Source organism: Saccopteryx leptura, chromosome 2 (assembly GCF_036850995.1).
Source record: "Saccopteryx leptura isolate mSacLep1 chromosome 2, mSacLep1_pri_phased_curated, whole genome shotgun sequence".
NCBI classification, from domain to species: Eukaryota; Metazoa; Chordata; class Mammalia; order Chiroptera; family Emballonuridae; genus Saccopteryx; species Saccopteryx leptura.
Window position 1 is genome coordinate 331,639,092 of NC_089504.1, and position 19,798 is coordinate 331,658,889.

The 19,798-nt window shown below is 39.4% G+C and overlaps 1 protein-coding gene across 3 annotated transcripts in view; it reads right to left on the reverse strand.

The window, feature by feature from the left end:
- Window positions 1-3,954: 3,954 nt before the first annotated feature.
- The window catches only part of PAFAH1B1 (platelet activating factor acetylhydrolase 1b regulatory subunit 1), a 91,705-nt gene continuing 75,861 nt past the window's right edge, over window positions 3,955-19,798 (reverse strand). For all 3 annotated transcript variants that reach the window (XM_066363473.1, XM_066363475.1, XM_066363476.1), the window contains exons 6-11: window positions 18,945-19,113; window positions 16,561-16,663; window positions 15,289-15,517; window positions 13,481-13,582; window positions 9,607-9,763; window positions 3,955-7,836 (exon numbers count right to left, since the gene is read on the reverse strand). In XM_066363473.1, the coding sequence (XP_066219570.1) occupies window positions 7,763-7,836; window positions 9,607-9,763; window positions 13,481-13,582; window positions 15,289-15,517; window positions 16,561-16,663; window positions 18,945-19,113 (834 nt within the window). In that variant the 3' untranslated portion in view covers window positions 3,955-7,762. The remainder of the gene's footprint in view (window positions 7,837-9,606; window positions 9,764-13,480; window positions 13,583-15,288; window positions 15,518-16,560; window positions 16,664-18,944; window positions 19,114-19,798) is intronic.

Consider the following 19,798-nt stretch of genomic DNA (forward strand, 5'->3'; position numbering starts at 1 on the left):
GACTCATGCACTTTTAGTGCCTTTTTTGATTACTTGGAGAGTTGTGTCTGACATTCCAAAAAGAAAATTCCAATCCCTAAGATCTTAGTTTACCTGAGCTAACTGGAAAAATGGCCTCCTTGTCCTGAGGTTTTCTTTCAAGTGATGCTTAAAGATTGCCCAGGGAGGCCTGACCTATGGTGGCACAGTGGATAAAGCATCGACCTGGATGAGGTTGTCAGTTCGAAACCCTGGGCTTGCCTGGTCAAGGCACATATGGGAGTTGATGCTTCCTGCTCCTCCCCCTTCTCTCTCTCTCCTCCCTGAATTAATAAAATAAAAAAAGATTGCGCAGGGTATCTTGACACATGCTCCTTACCCCTCCCCCTTTTTCCTTTACAACCTGGTTGTGTTCCACACATGTATGTATGGCCTTTATCCTGTGAGCGATGGTCACGTGCTTCACAGCACTTCTAGAAATGGGAGCAGCATGTTGTAAAGCTGAGAATGGAAGTTGAGAATGGATCAGGTTTAATTAATATTGTACCTACTAGTCACCTGAGAAGCCCATTTTTCATGGTTGATCTCTTAAGCATATTAGTAGTGTCAGATACCTTTTGACAACCCAAAAGACAAGGGGCTGTTGTTTTATCAAGGAAATAAGAGGCTCTAGGTGTGAAATCAATGCTTTCTCTTTCATTTACCATATTTCCCCATGTTAAGTCGCACCTTAATTTTGGGGCCTGAAATCTGAAAAAAAAAATGGATTACATAAAGTTATTGAACTGGTTTTATTCATAAAATTCATACAAATCTGCACAAAAAAGCAGGAAATGCAAGTAAAATTTACAACCACTATAAGACACACCCAGTTTTTAGACCCCAAATTTTTCAAAAAAGGATGTGTTTTATACATGGGGAAATATGGTAGTTGATAGATTTCGATCTTTTTTTAAAAAGGGTGAGTGGTGGTGTCCATATAAAAGGTTAATATGAGAACTGGCATGTATTGGTCATGGTCTGTGTGAATGGGCAGCTGTTAAAGATTGAAATTGTCTAAATTGTGTGAGCCACACCCACCACATGGCTTTGTGGCCCTATGCTGATTTTTCACTTTCCACTCTGCTTCTATATTTGGATTTAACATACATTTATAACTTAAGAAGATACACATATACATACATACATATATTTTTTTTTCTTTTTTTTCCTTTTTCTGAAGCTGGAAACAGGGAGAGACAGTCAGACAGACTCCCGCATGCGCGCGACCGGGATCCACCCGGCACGCTCACCAGGGGCAATGCTCTGCCCACCAGGGGGCGATGCTCTGCCCATCCTGGGCGTCGCCATGTTGCGACCAGAGCCACTCTAGCGCCTGAGGCAGAGGCCACAGAGCCATCCCCAGCGCCCGGGCCATCTTTGCTCCAGTGGAGCCTTGGCTGCGGGAGGGGAAGAGAGAGACAGAGAGGAAGGCGCAGCGGAGGGGTGGAGAAGCAAATGGGCGCTTCTCCTGTGTGCCCTGGCCGGGAATCGAACCCGGGTCCTCCGCACGCTAGGCCGACGCTCTACCGCTGAGCCAACCGGCCAGGGCCCCCATACATATATATTTTTTAATTTAATTTTTTTTAAGTGAGAAGCGGGGAGGCCGAGACTTCCATATGTGCCTGACTGGGACCCGCCTGGCATGCCCACTAGGGGGCGATGCTTCCTTGCAACCAGAGCCATTCTAGTGCCCAGAGGCCATGGAGCCATCCTCAGTGCCCGGGCCAGCCAACTTTGCTCCAGTGGAGCCTTGGCTGCAGGAGGGGAAGACAGAGATAAAAGGGAGAGGAGGAAGGGTGGAGAAGCAGATTGGCACTTCTCCTGTGTGCCCTGACTGGGAATTGAACCCGGGACTTAAACATGCCAGGCCAATGCTCTACCACTGAGCAAACTGGCCAGGGCCAACTTAAGAATATTTTTAAGATTTAAACCAAATTAAACTTTTAAAGTATCTGCCTGCACTCTTACCCTCCAACTGTCTGTCTTTGTTCAATACAAGTATTGAGAAAACTGTCAAGACTTCATTGAGTAATTCTTATATATCCTGAAGCTGAGAATAAGGTATCTGGATGTGACCCATGTATTTTCTTGCCCCTAACAGAGTCTAAACTACTGGACCAAATAACACGCATAATCAGGACACCTGCAGAGGGCAGGTGTTTCTCCTCAATGGAAAGTAAAATAACACCATTTAGTAGGCAAAGCTATTGATTAAAATAGAGATGCGGACCATTGAAGACATGATTTCCACCCTGACCTAGTAGCTTAGAGCATCATTCCAATATGTTAATGTTGCTCTAGCCAACAACCTTGGGTTCAAGAAAATGACCATGGAATCATGTTGATGATTCCACACTCAAGCCAGTGACCCCGTGCTCAAGCTGGTGGGCCTGCGACCTTGGTTTTGAACCTGGGTCCTCAGCACCCCAGGCTGACGCTCCATCCACTGTGCCACCCACCAGGCTCCACCCCATTCTTAATGGGGACCCCACAATGGAGTTAGGAGTAGAGTCAAATGTGATAGAATGGTGCTCAGGGATGAGATGAAGCTAGGTCCTTCCCATGTCTAAGTATGAATGATGACCATACTAAATATTCACAAAGGAATAAACTCCACATATCCAAGTGATCCGAGTTAAAATCCCAGCTGTGGAGCCCAGGGACCAATGACTTTTGTCCAAATCTCTTCTTCAATGAGAAGTTAGCTGACTCATTTAGGCCAGTGGTTCTCAAACTTGAGCCTACATCAGAGTTGCCTGGATGGCTTGTGAAAATGGATTTGCTTGGTCCCACCCAAGTTTGGATACAGTAGGTGTGAGAGCCAAAGAACTTGCATTTCTAACAAATTCCCAGGTGATGCTGATACTGCTGGCCTGGGGAACAACACATTTGAGAATCACGATGCTAGAAGATTCTGGTATGTCACCAGTTGAGAATTGGGTCTGCATCAAAGTCACGTTTCACCAAAGACTAAACAAGGCCAGAGCTGTCACATAATGTACATAGATGGATGCAAAACCATCTCTCCACTAAGGCTTCCATTTTCCAATCCCTCATCCTCCATTGGGGGATCACATGATCTTGGAAGCATGCTTGATGTGTGTGACATAGTTACTCAAGTTTTGAACAGCTAAAAGCACTTCAGGATAGTGATAAGAACTGCACCCCTAGAGAAGTGATTGGCCTCATCATCTGATCTTAGCCCAAGGGAAGAGAAGTCTTGCAAGGAAATGGGAAAAGCTACAAAAATGCAGGAAGACTGTAACTTCAAGCAAATTACTTTGGTGCTCTTGGCCAGCTTCCCACATGGGGGGAGAGGTGACTCCCAGTACCAGGCTATAAGAAGACCCATCACATCATTCAAGTTGTTTATATATGAAAATGGCTGGAGAATTCTTGGTTGCCCTAAAGACACTCTGGACACTAGCTGAACAACAGTCTGGGATGAAAGGCAGGACATCCAACATGTTTCAAGCAAAGAGAAAGCCATTGAGTTCTGGGGCAAGGGTGAATACTTTTGGCACATTTCAACCAAAATTTGAAACAAAACCCGTCTCTGGTCCCTGACAACCACAAGAGGGTCAAATCTTTTTAAGAGGGGCCATAGGCCATTATAGGTCATTTCTGGCTTCAGCTCTCTGGCCTCAGCTTCAGAGACAATCAGAAAGGGCTGCTGGAGGGGAGGTTGGTTCCTTGGAAAACAGCCTGCAGCTGGCAAATCCCACAAGAGCCCCTACAACCAACCACTGCTCCTTCCTCCAAACAGGAAGTATAAAGCAAAGTGAGTCGAAAGGGGAAAAAGCCTTCCACCAAGGCACTGCTGCCTGGCACCAATCTGCACCTTACGCCAGGACTAGTGCTTAACAGTCCCACTTCCTATTAGGACTCAAGTCTTTAAACCTGTGCACAAAACAAACAAAAAAAAAAATCGCATCTAGTTTTATAGGCATTTAATAGTTTACCAATTGGTACAATAAGATTTTTTAATATGCAGAAAACATGAATAAATTTTGTTTTACACAGTCTGAGAGCAACAAATCTTACTGTAAAACACAAGAGCAATATTATATACATTCCTTTACTGATTTTTTAAAATTGTGTCAATATCTTCAGTTAACTCTTACAATTTGGGGAACTGTTTTCTCCAATCACCACCTCAGCAACGTTCATAAGAAATCAATGCTTGCCTTCACGTCAGTGTCAGAATCAACTTCTAACTCGAAGATTTTGTGTTTGTGTCTGTCATCTTCAGAGTGAGCTTTAGGGATGCCTGAAGGATAGGCAGGACAAGAAAGCAGCTACTTACATGATATAGTGGAAAGAAAAAAAGGCCAGTTCAGTCCAGTCGTGACTTGAAAATCCAGCTTGCCCTCCCCCCGCCCCACTGGAAAAAAACAAAAACAAAACCTTTTCCACCAATTTTGTACATGTTGCTTCTCTACCAGGAGATTCTTCTTTGCATCATCTAGATTAACACATTGAACTTATATACACCTGGACAGAAAGAGTAACCATTTTAAGTGCCTCGTCCTTCAATCCAATAATTTTAATGTCAGTTGCTTAAGGATTATCAAGCCACCACTGTCAACAAAACAAAATATCTTTTACTTTTAAATAGTTTTTCTTTAAATAAATTTACAAAAAACTATTTAATGAGTGATATTACCTGGAAGTTCACACAGAAACAAAAAGAGGCAAACAGGAGAGCAGGGCACTGACAGTAAGGAGACTGGGCTTGGTGATCTAGAGCCAAAGCTTCCAAAAACTACAGCAAGCGCCCCATAGCCCGGCCGACTTGCTAACACTAGTGATTTTAGAGCAGTGCTCTGGGCACACCATTGGTCACACCACACATGGAAAAAACTGGACGGTCTTAGTCTCCTAAAGTGCAAGATGCCATGTCAAAAAGCAACTATTCTCCAAGCCATTTCTAAACCAGTTTCTGTGGCTTGCACTTTCAAGAGTACAGCTAGGACTTCTTGGGCACATTATATTAGGGTGGCACTGGAATGTCTTTTCACACACACACAAAGTCAATAATCATCTGAGGATGCAATTCTACCAGCTCTTTATTTCTTAAATAAATGGCCAATTTGATTGAGAAAGTGACAAAGCAGCAGTGAACCTCTAAACCAATTAATAAATTCCTGTACTTACAATCCAAACCAGTAACCTCATCATTGTACTTATCCCAGGCAAGGCACAGGGTTAGACAGCAGACAGAGAAAACAAGAGGAAACAAGAAGAAAGGGCATCAACGGGGCAATTTCAAACAACAGTGCAGGAAACCTCTGAAAATCAGATTCTGGATTGATCACTCTCCCCTACCCCCTTCATTATTCAAACAGGGCTCCTTACATTTGGATCCAGTTGAGGACCATCCCTGAGATTCAATGTACGCTGCTTCTTAAATGGAGGATGTCTGGTAACTCAACTAAGCAGTAGGCTGTGGCAATCTCCCAAGTAAGGACAGCTTTGTTTATAGATAATAACATTTCTCCTTTGTCAACAAAGGTCACTGTATGCTGCAGGGGAAAAAACCCATCAAACAGCAGCTTTGTTTCCTCCTAAATCGGTACTGCTTTTTCTTTTATTGTTCATATCTATGAGTGATTTCTAGATGTTGTGGCTTACCCTTAAACAATTTGTGTTGCTACATGCTAAAAATGAATTAAAATACAAGACACTTATACATGTACAAACAAATGTTAAGATGCACCATTTCTATGTATATTTCTTAAAACAGGACATGAAATAGCAGCAAACAAGAACAAAGATTTTCCGTAGCTTTTGTTGAAAAATCCAGTCAGAACAGCTAAGGGGAAACAAAAATGAAGACTTCTCAATGTGAGCAGGGTTGTGAGGCAGTATTGTCCTGAAAGTTATTCTACTGTATTTAAGAATTACGGTAGCTTAAGTTGTAATTTTTGTCCTCAAAAATAGCCATTAGTTCTCAAAATACTTCTCCTTCCAGAGACATCTCTCAGGAATTAAAAACAAACAAGCAAACAAACAAAAAGACGCAAGCTAGACATAAAGCTGCTTTACTATATACAGCCTATTCTTTGTGTATCTACCGGATAGTAACTCTAACCCTTTGTATTCTCCAGAAACCAAATTTCCATTAAATACTAGAAGGAACATTTTATAAAATCACATATTATACAAAGGAATAAAATGAAGTTCAGAATAAATTTCTTTGTTAAACTGTCTTTGATATTTCATTGTTCTTTTAACTTTTCAAATGACCTTTAAAAAACCTATTGGTTAGCTAAGCAACTAATTAATTAATAATCTGTAATGGAATATTGTTTCCAAAGTCACAAAAATTCTATTCAACTTTGGATCACAATATACAATGTATCAGGGATGTGTAAAATGCTGAACAGCCAAACTGGGGATGGGGACAGATAATGGATGATTTTCCTTTAAGTGGGAAAAATTCCCAGACTCATACCTAGTTTTCAGAAGCTTTAGGATCAAAAAGGGTTTACTCTAAAAGCATGGCATTCCACAGCAAGATTTACTCTAATGTACGTTTTAGCACATCTTCAAAAACTCAGGACCCAAGGACATGGAGGTTGTATGTGTGTGATATACATATACAGACTTATCCACCTGATAGGTCCATATACTTATAAACATTTATATATAAACAAAAGGTGAAAACAGTACATTTTTATGCACACGCCATTAAACCCTGTCTTTTTTAACCTGTAAGTTAAATACAGTTCAAACTGGTATCAGATTCATGTAGAAAAAAAAAACTGCTGTATTTCTACCACTCCCTTAAAATGAGCATACATAAGCTTTTCCGTATTTCTGTGATTATGTAATGCACATTGCACATCTCTAAAAAACATCAAAAACAAAGTGATTTGTATCATGACACACTCAATGGGAAGATTAAATTCTACTTGGCAGTCACATCACTATACAGTCTAACAGTATGGAGAATACAACTAGAAGGGTGTCTAGTGTGGAAAATAGAAGCTTACAGTATTACAGTGATTTTTTTAACCTGCTTACAAAGCATTAAGACCCAAATGAAATAAATGATTTGCTATCAGCTGCTGAGATTTTTCTTATTTGAGATTTACAGTCATTTCCTTACATAAATATACCACTAGCCTCCGCTTGATAGGCTGCCAAAACAAAAGAATCCTATTGGTTTGGCAAATGTGTCATGACAAAAATTCCAATGTGTAATCCTCAATAATTACATAGATGGTTCAGAAGGTTTTGAATTGTAGCCTTATCATCTAACATCTTTAAAGAAGATTTATTAAGCACACTTAAGTGATGTTACATAGATACACATTTCAGAAAAAAGCCCTAATAACCACCACTTTCCCCCAAATGAGGCCATCAAGTCAGGCACCAACAGACAGCAGAAAGAAAAACAGGAATAATCCAACATAAAATGACACTGTCAATTATTCAGTTTAGTGCCCTAGTTCAATTTATTCAATTTCTGCCTTCTTAGTCCTGGTGTGACCAATGCCAGCCCAGGTTTTTAAACCCTATGGTACTTCTAGACAACGTATGTAAATTTACAGTATACAATTTGGATTCTCCATGCATGAATACTTTGTGTGTAACATTTAATAAGCTCAATCTACATCCAGAATAATTTACATGAAAGGACAATATTTATTTAAACAGAGCTCAATAGGATAACCATGGTATCATCAGAGTGCATCCAGAGGAAAAAAGGGAGGTGGGGCCAAATGAGACTCAATCAACGGCACTCCCACACCTTTACTGTTTGATCTACACTGCCAGTAACCACATATGGTGCCGTCTTATGGAAATCTGAAAGAAAAAGAAAAGGCTTATTTTAAAATCAGGTTGAGCCAGATACATTTTTTATTTTTATTTTTTTGTATTTTTCTGAAGTGAGAAGTGGGGAGGCAGAGAGACACACTCCTGCATGCACCCGGGACTGGGATCCACCAGGCAAGCCCACTAGGGGGCGATGCTCTGCCCATCTGGGGCGTTGCTCCATTGCAACCAGAGCCATCCTCAGCGCCCGGGCCAACTTTGCTCCAATGGAGCCTTGGCTGCGGGAGGGGAAGAGAGAGATAGAGAGGAAGAAGAGGGGGAAGGGTGGAGAAGCACCCTGTGTGCCCTGGCTCGGAATCAAATCCAGGACTTCCACATGCCGGGCCGACGCTCTACCGCTGAGCCAACCGGCCAGGGCCAGATACATTTTGTAATAAGCCACTAAACAAGCAAGTCTAGGAATACTCACTTTTTTTCTTTATATATACACCCATACATTTACCCCTAAAAGGTATCAAGGCAACCAACTAGATCAGAGAGACCGAGACTTATCTCCACTACCACCTTTCCTAGGAGGCTGAATACTCAAATCTTACAAGGACAGCCTCAATGTATCCATTTACTGAATAATTACTATGTTCCAAGCTAAATATTAATGCTTTATATTCATGTCAAATCCTTGTAACCATCCTGAGGTGGGTATTAGCCCTATTATGCTGAGGCTTTACTTTCACCATTAGATCCATCATGCCCTAGTGCAGTGGTCCCCAACCTTTTTTGGGCCACAGACCGGTTTAATGTCAGAAAATATTTTCACGGATCAGCCTTTAGGGTGGGACAGATAAATGTATCACGTGACCGAGACAAGCGTCAAGAGTAGTCTATTTTTTTTTTTTTTAATGACAAATTTTTTTTTAAATTTTTTTATTTATTTACTTTTTTAGATTTTATTTATTCATTTTTATTAGGGAGAGAGGGAAGAGAGAGAGGGAGAGATAGAGGGAGAGATAGAGAGAGAACAGGGGGAGGAGCAGGAAGCATCAACTCCCATATGTGCCTTGACCAGGCAAGCCCAGGGTTTTTGAACCGGCGACCTCAGCATTTCCAGGTCGACGCTTTATCCACTGCGCCACCACAGGTCAGGCAAGAGTAGTCTTCTTAGACGAATGTAACAGAGGGAATCTGGTCATTTTTTAAAAACAAAACATAGTTCAGACTTAAATATAAATAAAATGGAAATAATGTAAGTTATTTATTCTTTCTCTGCGGACTGGTACCAAATGGCCCACGGACCGGTACCGTTCTGAGGCCCAGGGGTTGGGGACCACTGCCCTAGTGTATTACATTTAAATATATTCACTATCTTCAATTATACTCCAGATGATAGTAAGGATGCTTATTAAACTGAAATAGAATTCTCTGGGCTTCCAGTACATGACAGCATATACCTGCCAGAGGAAAAAGGTTGAATAAGATTTCCTCTGAGAAATCTACAAACTAGTAGGAGAGAAAAATTATCCATTACAGTCATCAGTAAGCATCCTCTTCACAATTCTAGTCTTCAAAACCAAAGTTGTGCAATGGAGAAAGTAATTTTTATACCACAAGGCTGATGATGGTGAGAATGAGTTAAAGAATTTAAAACAATAATAAGAATTCACAAAAGTTTTTGATCAGTCTTCTCTACTCTGTCCTAAAAGCCATGGTCATTTCTTACCTGGAAAAGTCCACATGGTTACATAAAACTTGTTATATATGGCACTCCAAAATTTACCCAGAAACCTCGTAACTCATACATACCCAAGGAGGTAACAAAGTGTTCATGCGCATTGAGGGTCTTCATGCATCGCTTGTTCTTATAATCCCATACACGGAGGGTCTTGTCATCAGCACAACTCAAAATAAACTTCCCCCCAGAATGGAACAGAACTCCACGTACCCAGTTATCATGACCCACCTTAAGAACAAAAACATATCTGACTTAGTGAAGGGACAAATTATTTAAATAGCATCTATGAAAGTACTAAGCCTTAACTCAAAGCACAATGAAACTAATGTACCAAAAGTTCAATGCCAAAAAAGACAAACAGAAAAGAAAGTCTAGAAAATTCTTCTAGGTTAAAAAACTGGAAACTAAAAAATAAATGCAGTGAATGATGCTTGACTGACTCCTGAATAGAGGCTACATAAATTTATAAAAAACACTATTGAACAGTTGAAGAAATTATATGGCATATTGTTAAATTTATCTTTATATTGATTTTAGAGAGAGGGAGGGTAGGAGAGACAGAGACAGGCAGGGGGAGAGAGAAAAGCACTGATTTGTTGTTCCACTTAGTTGTGCATTCACTGGTAGCTTCCTATAAGTACCCTAACCAGGGATCAAACCCACAACCTTGGTGTTTGGGGATGACACTTCAACCGCCTGAGCAATCGGCCAGGGCCAATGTTAAATTCCATGGTTAACGGTAGAATACCCTTGTTCTCAGGTGATACATGTCATGATGTCTACAAGTAACCAATTGTTCAGCAAACTATACATAAACACAAACACACACACACACACAGGAAAATGTTAACAACTGGTGACTCTAGGTCAGCGATTCTCAACCTGTGGGTCGCGACCCACAGGTTGAGAACTGCTGCTCTAGGTGAAAGATATACAGATATTCGCTGCATCTAATCATCCACTCATCCAATCTCCTGTTCCAGCATTTCTATTTCTTGCAATTTAGCCTAAGAAATAATTAAGAATATGCTCAGAGATTTAGTTAACAAAGATGTTCATCAAAGCACTGCATGTAATCAATGTAGAGTGTATCTAATGACATGAGCAAGTGCTATATATCTTATAAATTAAAAGTTCACTACTGCAGGAGGTGGTGCAGTGAACAGAATGTTGGACTGGGATGCTGAGGACCCAGGTTCGAAACCCCGAGGTCATCAGCTTGAGTGCAGGCTCATCCGGTCTGAACACAGGTTCACCAGTGTGAGCACGAGGTGGGTAGCTTCAGTCCCCAGTCGCTTGCTTGAGAAAAGGGTCACTCACTCTGCTAAAATTCCCTCCACCCTGGGCTAGGCACATATGAGAAAGCAATTAAGCAATCAATCAATGAAGAACTAAGGCGCCACAATGAAGAGTTGATGCTTATCTCTCCCCCTTCCTGTCTACCCCTCTCTCTCGCTTTAAAAAAAAAAAATTCACTACAAAGTAGTATGTACATTTTTTTAAAAAAAAGATATTATTTATTCATTTTAGAGAGGAAAGAGAGAAAGAGAGAGAAGGGGGAGGAGCAGGAAGCACCAACTCTTATATGCGCTTTGACCAGACAAGCCCCGGGTTTCAAACTGGCGACCTCTGTGTTCCAGGTCGACACTTTATTCACTGCACTACCCCAGGTCAGGCCTGTACAGTACATTGTTATTTTATTTATTTATTTTTATTTATTTATTTTGTATTTTTCTGAAGCTGGAAACGGGGAGGCAGTCAGACAGACTCCCGCATGCGCCCGACCGGGATCCACCTGGCACGCCCATCAGGGGGCGATGCTCTGCCCATCCGGGGCATCGCTCTGTTGCGACCAGAGCCAGTCTAGTACCTGAGGCAGAGGCCATGGAGCCATCCCCAGCGCCCGGGCCATCTTTGCTCCAATGGAGCCTTGGCTGCAGGAGGGGAAGAGAGACAGAGAGGAAGGAGAGGGGGAGGGGTGGAGAAGCAGATGGGCGCTTCTCCTGTGTGCCCTGGCCGGAAATCGAACCCGGGACTTCCACACGCCAGGCCGACACTCTACCACTGAGCCAACCAGCCAGGGCCAGTACATTGTTATTTTTAAAAAATCCTATTCATCTACATAGTAACGTAAGAAAAAGGTTCAGAACTGTACAGTACAGCAGGGTAGCCATCACACATGGCTATATAAATATAAAATAGCTAAAATTAAACACAACAATTCAGTTCAGTCTCACTAGCACATTTCAAGAGCTCCACAGCTGCATGTGGCTAGTAGCAGATAAAAACAAACAAAAAAAAAACTTCAACAACCAAGGTGACATATTCTCTGTCTTGGTTTACTCTGTCCTTGCCCTTATTTATAAAACTTCATTCTATTATAGTGAACTATAAAAGTCACCAATCACTAGAGGGAGAAGTCTCAACAAAAGTCAAACCAGCCTGACCAGGCGGTGGCGCAGTGGATAGAGCGTCAGACTGGGATGCAGAGGACCCAGGTTCGAGACCCTGAGGTTTCCAGCCTGAGCGTGGGCTCATCTGGTTTGAGCAAAAAGCTCACCAGCTTGGACCCAAAGACACTGGCTCGAACAAGGGGTTACTCGATCTGCTGAAGGCCCATGTTCAAGGCACGTATGAGAAAGCAATCAATGAACAACTAAGGTATTGCAACACACAACGAAAAACTAATGATTGATGCTTCTCATCTCTCCATTCCTATCTGTCTGTCTCTGTTAAAAAAAAAAAGTCAAACCACATTTCATGTAGCCATACCAAAATAAAGCAGAAAAAATATATACCCACCCCCACTGACTTCAACTGAAAAATAGGAGCCAGAAACCTTCAGGGAAATTAATGGTGACCTGTGTTGTTACAAAAGAGGAGAGCACATGCTTTCTGACTTCAAATGTGGACCATCTTTTCTAACAGCAATATAGTATATCTGAACTAGGTTTAGTATACTACTAAAGGTCAATTGAATTTTCTAATTAATTCTTGATGATACTTCCATGTGTCTACCATCCTCTACAGAAATATAATCACTTGAAAGCACAGTTAGCACTTAAGGAATCTCTAAAACAAATATGGCTGCCAAATTACAAAAACTGCTACTGGATTAATATTCACAGATCCCTGTGGAAATCTCTTAGGCAAACAAAAATGTCCCCAATCTGTACTACCATTTATGTATCCACATGCTGAAATCTAGGTGATCCTAAAATGAGGTAAGTATTTCCAAGTCACAAAGCTACCACCATTAATTTCAGAATAGTAAAGTAAACCAAATAAACGAACATGTGAAAAAAACAGGTAACAGTTAAAGGACTCATATTAAAATGAAATTCTGTGAAACTGAAAAGGTAACAGCTTCAAAAAGAAATGAGTCTATACAAACTTCCCCTCCACAGGAGACAGTATATAATTTTTACAGCTATGATGATCCTTTATACAACATGACCTTGATTAAAAATAACTTTCATGTCATTGAAACAATGGAATAACAAAAGTTTAAGAAAAGGTATCTTCATAAAGATTTTTGTTTTAAGAAAGAGAAGAGAGGGACAGACAGGAAGAAAGAGAAATGAGAACCATCAACTCATAGTTGTGGCACCTTAGTTGTTCACTGATGCTTTCTCATATGTGACTTGACTGGAGGCTCCAGTAGAGCCAGTGATCCCTCACTCAAGCCACTGACCGGGGCCTCAAACCAGTAACCATGGGGTCATGTCTATGATCCCACACTCAAGCTGGAGACCTCGGGGTTTCAACCTGGGTCCTTAGCGTCTCAGGCTGACACTCTGTCCACTATGCCACTGCCTGGTCAGTCAATAAGTTATTTTAAAACCTGGACGTATTCAAATTAAATAAGTATCACAAGGTATCAAACTCAAGAAGACATAAACACAGTAAAGATACAAAAGCAGCAGTGAGATTACTCAAACTTACAAGGGTCATAAGGCACATGCCAGTACTGACATCCCACATCTTAATAGTCTTGTCTCTGGATCCAGACAGTAAGAATGGCCCAGGCTTGCCACTTTTTTTAGTCTAAAGAAAACACATAAAAATTAAGTTTCCCATACAAGAAGTTATGTAAGAACTTTAAATTACTTCTATCAATAATCTATATTTCCAATTTTATAAAAATGCAATTTTTTTAACAAGCAAAAATTGTTATCTATTTAAGGCATACAACTTGATGTTTTGAAATACATATACACTGTAAAATGATCATTATAACTAAGCTAATTATCATATACATCGCCTCACGTAACCTTCCCCTTTTATGGTGGTGAGCATACTTAAGAACTACCTTCTTAGCAAACTTCCAGTATGCTGTACATTACAGCTCCAGGACTTATTCATCCTGTTTTACTGTATCAAAATGCACAAGTCTTTTAACATACACAGACTACACAGGAAGGTCCCAGATAATATAAATATAGAAAATCTCTACTTAGGGTTAAGATTCAGTTTCTAAAATACCAAGATGATAAATTTAGTGGTCAAGACTAATGTAATCAGGAAGAATAAAAAAACATGTAATAAAACTTTTATATCTAAAGTCAAGCTAGAATCAAATTTATGACATATGGTATGTAACTACCACCAGAGGGCAGTAAAAGGATTTTGAAACTTCAACCAGCCAGCCAACAATAGAGATTTCAATAGCTTCATTTAGAAAAATAAGGGGGGGGGGGGGCCTCTATCTTCATTTGCTAAAATGTGATTTTTAAAAATCCATATTAGAAAGGTCTCAATACGGCCTAGCGTGCGGAGGACCCGGGTTCGATTCCCGGCCAGGGCACACAGGAGAAGCGCCCATTTGCTTCTCCACCCCTCCGCCGCACTTTCCTCTCTGTCTCTCTCTTCCCCTCCCGCAGCCAAGGCTCCATTGGAGCAAAGATGGCCCGGGCGCTGGGGATGGCTCTGTGGCCTCTGCCCCAGGCGCTAGAGTGGCTCTGGTCGCAATATGGCGACGCCCAGGATGGGCAGAGCATCGCCCCCTGGTGGGCAGAGCGTCGCCCCATGGTGGGCGTGCCGGGTGGATCCCGGTCGGGCGCATGCGGGAGTCTGTCTGACTGTCTCTCCCCGTTTCCAGCTTCAGAAAAATGAAAAAAAAAAAAAAAAAAAAAAAAAAAAAAAAAAGAAAGGTCTCAATAAAAAAAATATGTGGTTATTTTTGGCTTATAATAACTTACAAAAATGATATTCTTAATTTACTTTTAAGATATTAATCATATAAAATAATATCATGAAGAACACAAGTTAAGAATTATGAAGAAATATAGAACTCAAGACTTAGTGCTTCTAATGATCAAGGGTATCAGAGGCCTCCATTTGAAATATTCTTCATCTAAAACAAATATTCAAATACTAAACTGCATTCCACCAAAAATTTTTTTTAAATAAAATAATTATGTTCATTAAATAAGGGCTATTTTTCTAAAAGACAACTTTAACCTCTCTTGTAAGTTTTATTTTGCACTGGTATTTCTGATAAATTTGAATGACCACTTTTACTCTCTAGGAGAACCCCCATTACACATTAAGGGTCAGCTGATAGCAATAACAATCAATGGTTAAAAACATAAACACAAACACATCTGCAAGTTGAAAAGAGTAAAATATTTCAAGATTCAGAATTCTGGAATACATGTTTTCAAATGCCCAGAAATGGACAATCAGAAAAGTTATCTAAGGTTCTGAGATATCAGCAATAAAATCATGAAATGACACATAAATCACATTACCTCAGATCCTGTCGCTTCAGAGATGGAAGAATACGAGCTTTCTGGAGCCCAGGAAATGCATTCTACCACATGCTCATGTTCTCGAAGCTCAGCCTTGCATTCCTTTGTTGCTACGACCCATACGCGCACAGTCTGGTCATTGGAACAGCTGGCTATCAGAGTGCCGTCCTGATTTGGCCTCACCATACGTACCCATTCTCTATGTCCTGTGAATGTCTTCACACAGTAGCTGTCAAAATAAGCAATAATTTATGGTGTTAGTGGCAATTAATTGGGAAGCCTCCTAGAAGCAATACAAAACTTGCTATGTGTACTGGAATGGAGAAAATGGCACCAAGTTAGTAAAATCATATGCAAGTCAACAGAATAAATGTACATTCCTGGTTAATACAAGATAGGGACAGGCTAGAAAGTCAAACATCAGTTAAAATAGCTGATGGGAATATCATTAAGGAGCTAAACAAATCAACAAAATCTAGAAAGTAAAATATACAGAGAAAATCTTTTCAAAACTAACACACACAACACCTAACAAAAATATTTCTAGCCATGTTGGAAAAAAAGGCATGCTCTACTAATCTGGCTAAAACCAGTGGGTTAAAATTCTATTTTAACAATCGTATGATTCTAAGCACAACCAAATTAAACCTAATAGGGGCATACCTGCACAAATGTTATTTACATTTTATTTCAACCCAGAGAGATCACCTAAAAGAAGACCACAGAGAAAATAAGCCATTACACAGAAATGGCTCCCACCTGACCAGGTGGTGGTATAGTGGATACAGTGTCAGCCTGGGATGCTGAGGACCCTGGTTCAAAACCTCGAGGTTGCTGGCTTGAGTATGGGCTCACCAGCTTGAGCATGGGATCATAGACATGACCCCATGGTTGCTGGCTTGAGACCAAACATTGCTGGCTTGAAGCCCAAGGTCACTGACTTGGCTGGAGACCCCTGGTCAAGGCACATATGAGAAATCAATCAATGCAACTAAGGTACCACAACTATGAGTTGATGCTTCTCATAGCTCTCCTTTTCTGTCTGTCCCTCCATCTCTCTAAGAAAAAATAATAGGAAGGAAGGGAGGGAGGGAGGGAGGGAGGGAAGAGGCAGGCTCCCAAAGACATAGCGTTTCATTTATAATTTGTTCTTTTTTGGGATACATTTAGAGATCCAAACTTAAAATAGATAATTGTCATGGTGATCATTATGGGAGAAAGCCAAAATTACTGAAACACAATTTTGTTTAATATTCAACTAAATCTACTTACCCAGTTTGCACTTCCCACATTTTTATAGTTTTATCCCTTGAAGCTGACACTATATGATCTCCATTGGGCATGATGGCTACTGAAGAAACATTGTGGTCATGGCCTAAAACACACAACATAGCAACGTATTAAGTGATATACCACCAAGAGCAGTTAAACCTCAGTTTACCATGAGATTTTACTATGGAATTTCAAATAACGCAGCAACTTTAAATAAACCAGGCTTTATATAAATTTGATTTTTAAAACTTGAATTTACAGAAAACGTTAAGGAACTACTAGTACAATAAATAATCCACAATGAAATAAGTAGCTAACTCAATTTATGATTAAATTTCAACCTGTATAATTGTTTTAAAACCACAGGGCATCAGTGTTATCAGCATCTGAATATACAGGGGTGGGTAAAAGGAGCTTTATAGCTGTGAGTACATAAAACAGAGTTTATTCTTGTCTTATTTTTTATTTATTAATTATTATATTATTTATTGTATTATTTGTCTTAATATTATTTTGTATCCTTATGATTTATCTTTTAGGTAATGATGGCTGGTAATTTAACATACTTTTGTCCATCCTTGTATTAATCACTGAATGTTTATGCTGAAAAACAGAAAAAACACAAGTTTTTCTACTGTTGATATTTTAAGATATAAAATAGCAATAAAATCTACAAAGCTAAAAAGGATAGGAAAAAATGGGATTATGGTTCTGTATTTAAAATAGTGGTTCTTGCCCTGGCCAAATAAATAGCCCAGTTGGTTAGAGCGTCAGCCCAAGCAGAGATTGTTGGTTCAATCCCTGGCCAGGGCACATACAGGAACAGAGCAATGTTAATGTCTCTCTCTCTCTCCCTTTCTCTCTCTAAAATCAATAAAAATAATTTTTTAATTAAAAAAATAATAGTGGTTGAAAACTATTTTTTTGTTGATATTTATGGAGGTAAAAAAAAATGTATTATTCCATTTATATTATTCATAATCCTAATCAGCTATCCTTGAAGTAAAAAGCCTTAGAGAGTCAACAAAAATATATTATTTTAAGAAAAAGAAAAAGACAATGGTTGGAAAGAACGTCTTTCTTCTTAAGTTAAAGAGACAATATACAAGCTACTTTCACAAACATAAACATTACATTTTACAAAAGGATTCAACAGAATCTTTCCTTGGTAAGCTTCTTGAATTCATTTAATTTGGGAAGAAAAGACACCCTTCAAATTACACCCTCTATGTAATCACATAGCTTACTCATATGCTAACAACAGTAAATATAGTAATCTATTTAGAAAATAATTTTAATACTAATACAGTATGTGTTCCTTACATAAAATTCAAATATTCAAATTTCATCGTGTTTGAAAAAACAAAAATTCTTATTTACTGAGCACATTCTTTGTGCCAGATACGAAACCAAGATAATTAAGAACTTGCAGGCCTCCCACATTTCGCTGCACTTTGCTACAATGCACTGCACAGGTCCTGCACTTTCCTCAACATCAAGGCAAGACCCTCCCATCAGCAAAAACATTACAATCTGCTGAAAACTCAGATGATGATCAGTATTTTTTAGCAATAAAGTTTTTTTTAATTAAGGTATATACTTTTTTATATACATAATAATACTACTGCACACTCAATAGACTATAGTATAGTATAAACAACTTTTATATGCACTGGGAAAACAAAAATTTCGTGGCTCACTTTATTTTGATATTTGCTTTATTATGGTGGTCTGGAATTGAACCCACAATATCTCCAAGGTCTGTATGTGATTTCATTTTATCAGCACAACAAGCCTAAAACTTAGGTATTATTACCACTATCTTGCAAATGAAAGAGGTTAAAATTCCCTAATGCCGATAGTAAACAAGTAGGAATTTAAATCCAGATATCCGATTCAGAAGCTCTTTCCACAAAACCAAATTACCTCAGACAGTAGTCTCCATGATAAAACTCGGAACAAACACCTAACAATTAGACTATAGTATACGTGGAACATTAAAAGTGAAAAAGGGAATCTGGATTCCAGCTTTTACCATATCCACTCTCTCTGAACTTGTTTCCCAACTGAGAAAAGGGACCCTCCCCCAGTAGCTTCATTTTCTCAAAGACAGATAGATGTCCTAGCAGTTTTTCTTATGCAAAAATACTTGTGAAAACTAATTACTTTATATAAGCCACTAAAAGGTACTTAAAGCTTCATAACAAAAACAACTCTTAATTACTGTGGCTTATCCATGGACTGCCTGTATCATATGGTACTCCACCAACACAGAAAATTAAGAATTGAATGAAGAAAACCTGCACACTGTTAAGAAACAATATTCTTCTCTTTTGAATACCATGTTAGAAATCATTATCAAAATACTATCCTCTATCCCTTACCGTGCATGGTTCTGATGCATTCAAAACCCTGAAAATCCCATAGTTTAATGGTCATATCTGCAGAACAGGAAGCCAGAAGCTTGCCACTGTGGTCAAATGAAATATCCTGTACAGAGTCTGTATGCCCCTTAAGAGTTCGTTCAAAATCTCCAGTCTCATAATCCCACACCTGTCACGTGAACAGAAAATTGGTTAATACCAACCTATCACTTTCTCATTTCACATTTGTACTCAGCAGGCCAGTCTGACACCTCATTAAGTAACTGAGAAAGTGACAAAGGGTAACTGTCTTAGAAATGAGCACATTTTCAAGTAAAAATTGTTTTTTTCACTATAGAAAAAATTGATGGTGCAATTATTAAAATGAACTTCCAGTACCACATTATCTACCACATACCTAATTATGCTAGTAAGATTAGGTATATAAAGCTGTAAGACAAAGACCTTTCCCAGTCTGAGAGCAGGCAACAGACATGTAAAGAAGTACAAAAAAAGAGTTTCAGGGAGCTATGACAAGCATTTATATACATAGAATGAAAGGAACGATAAAGGAGTACTCAATATTACCAGACAAGGAGAGCTCAGATATCTAAGAGGCCAAGAAAAGACTTCATATGATATAACTGTCCAGGAATAATAGCACATTAACAAAAGAATGTCATTTTGATGTAAAAACAAAGTCCCAGTCACATATTTTAAAAATAACTTTTCTAAGAGAATAGAAACAATGAACTATCAAGAACAGATATTATTACAAACAGATCTCAACATAGTAAACTTTCATTCTGGTGGCCAAATACAAGTCTGAAGTTTAATCTTAAACCTACACTCGTTACACTGCTCTAAAATCAAAT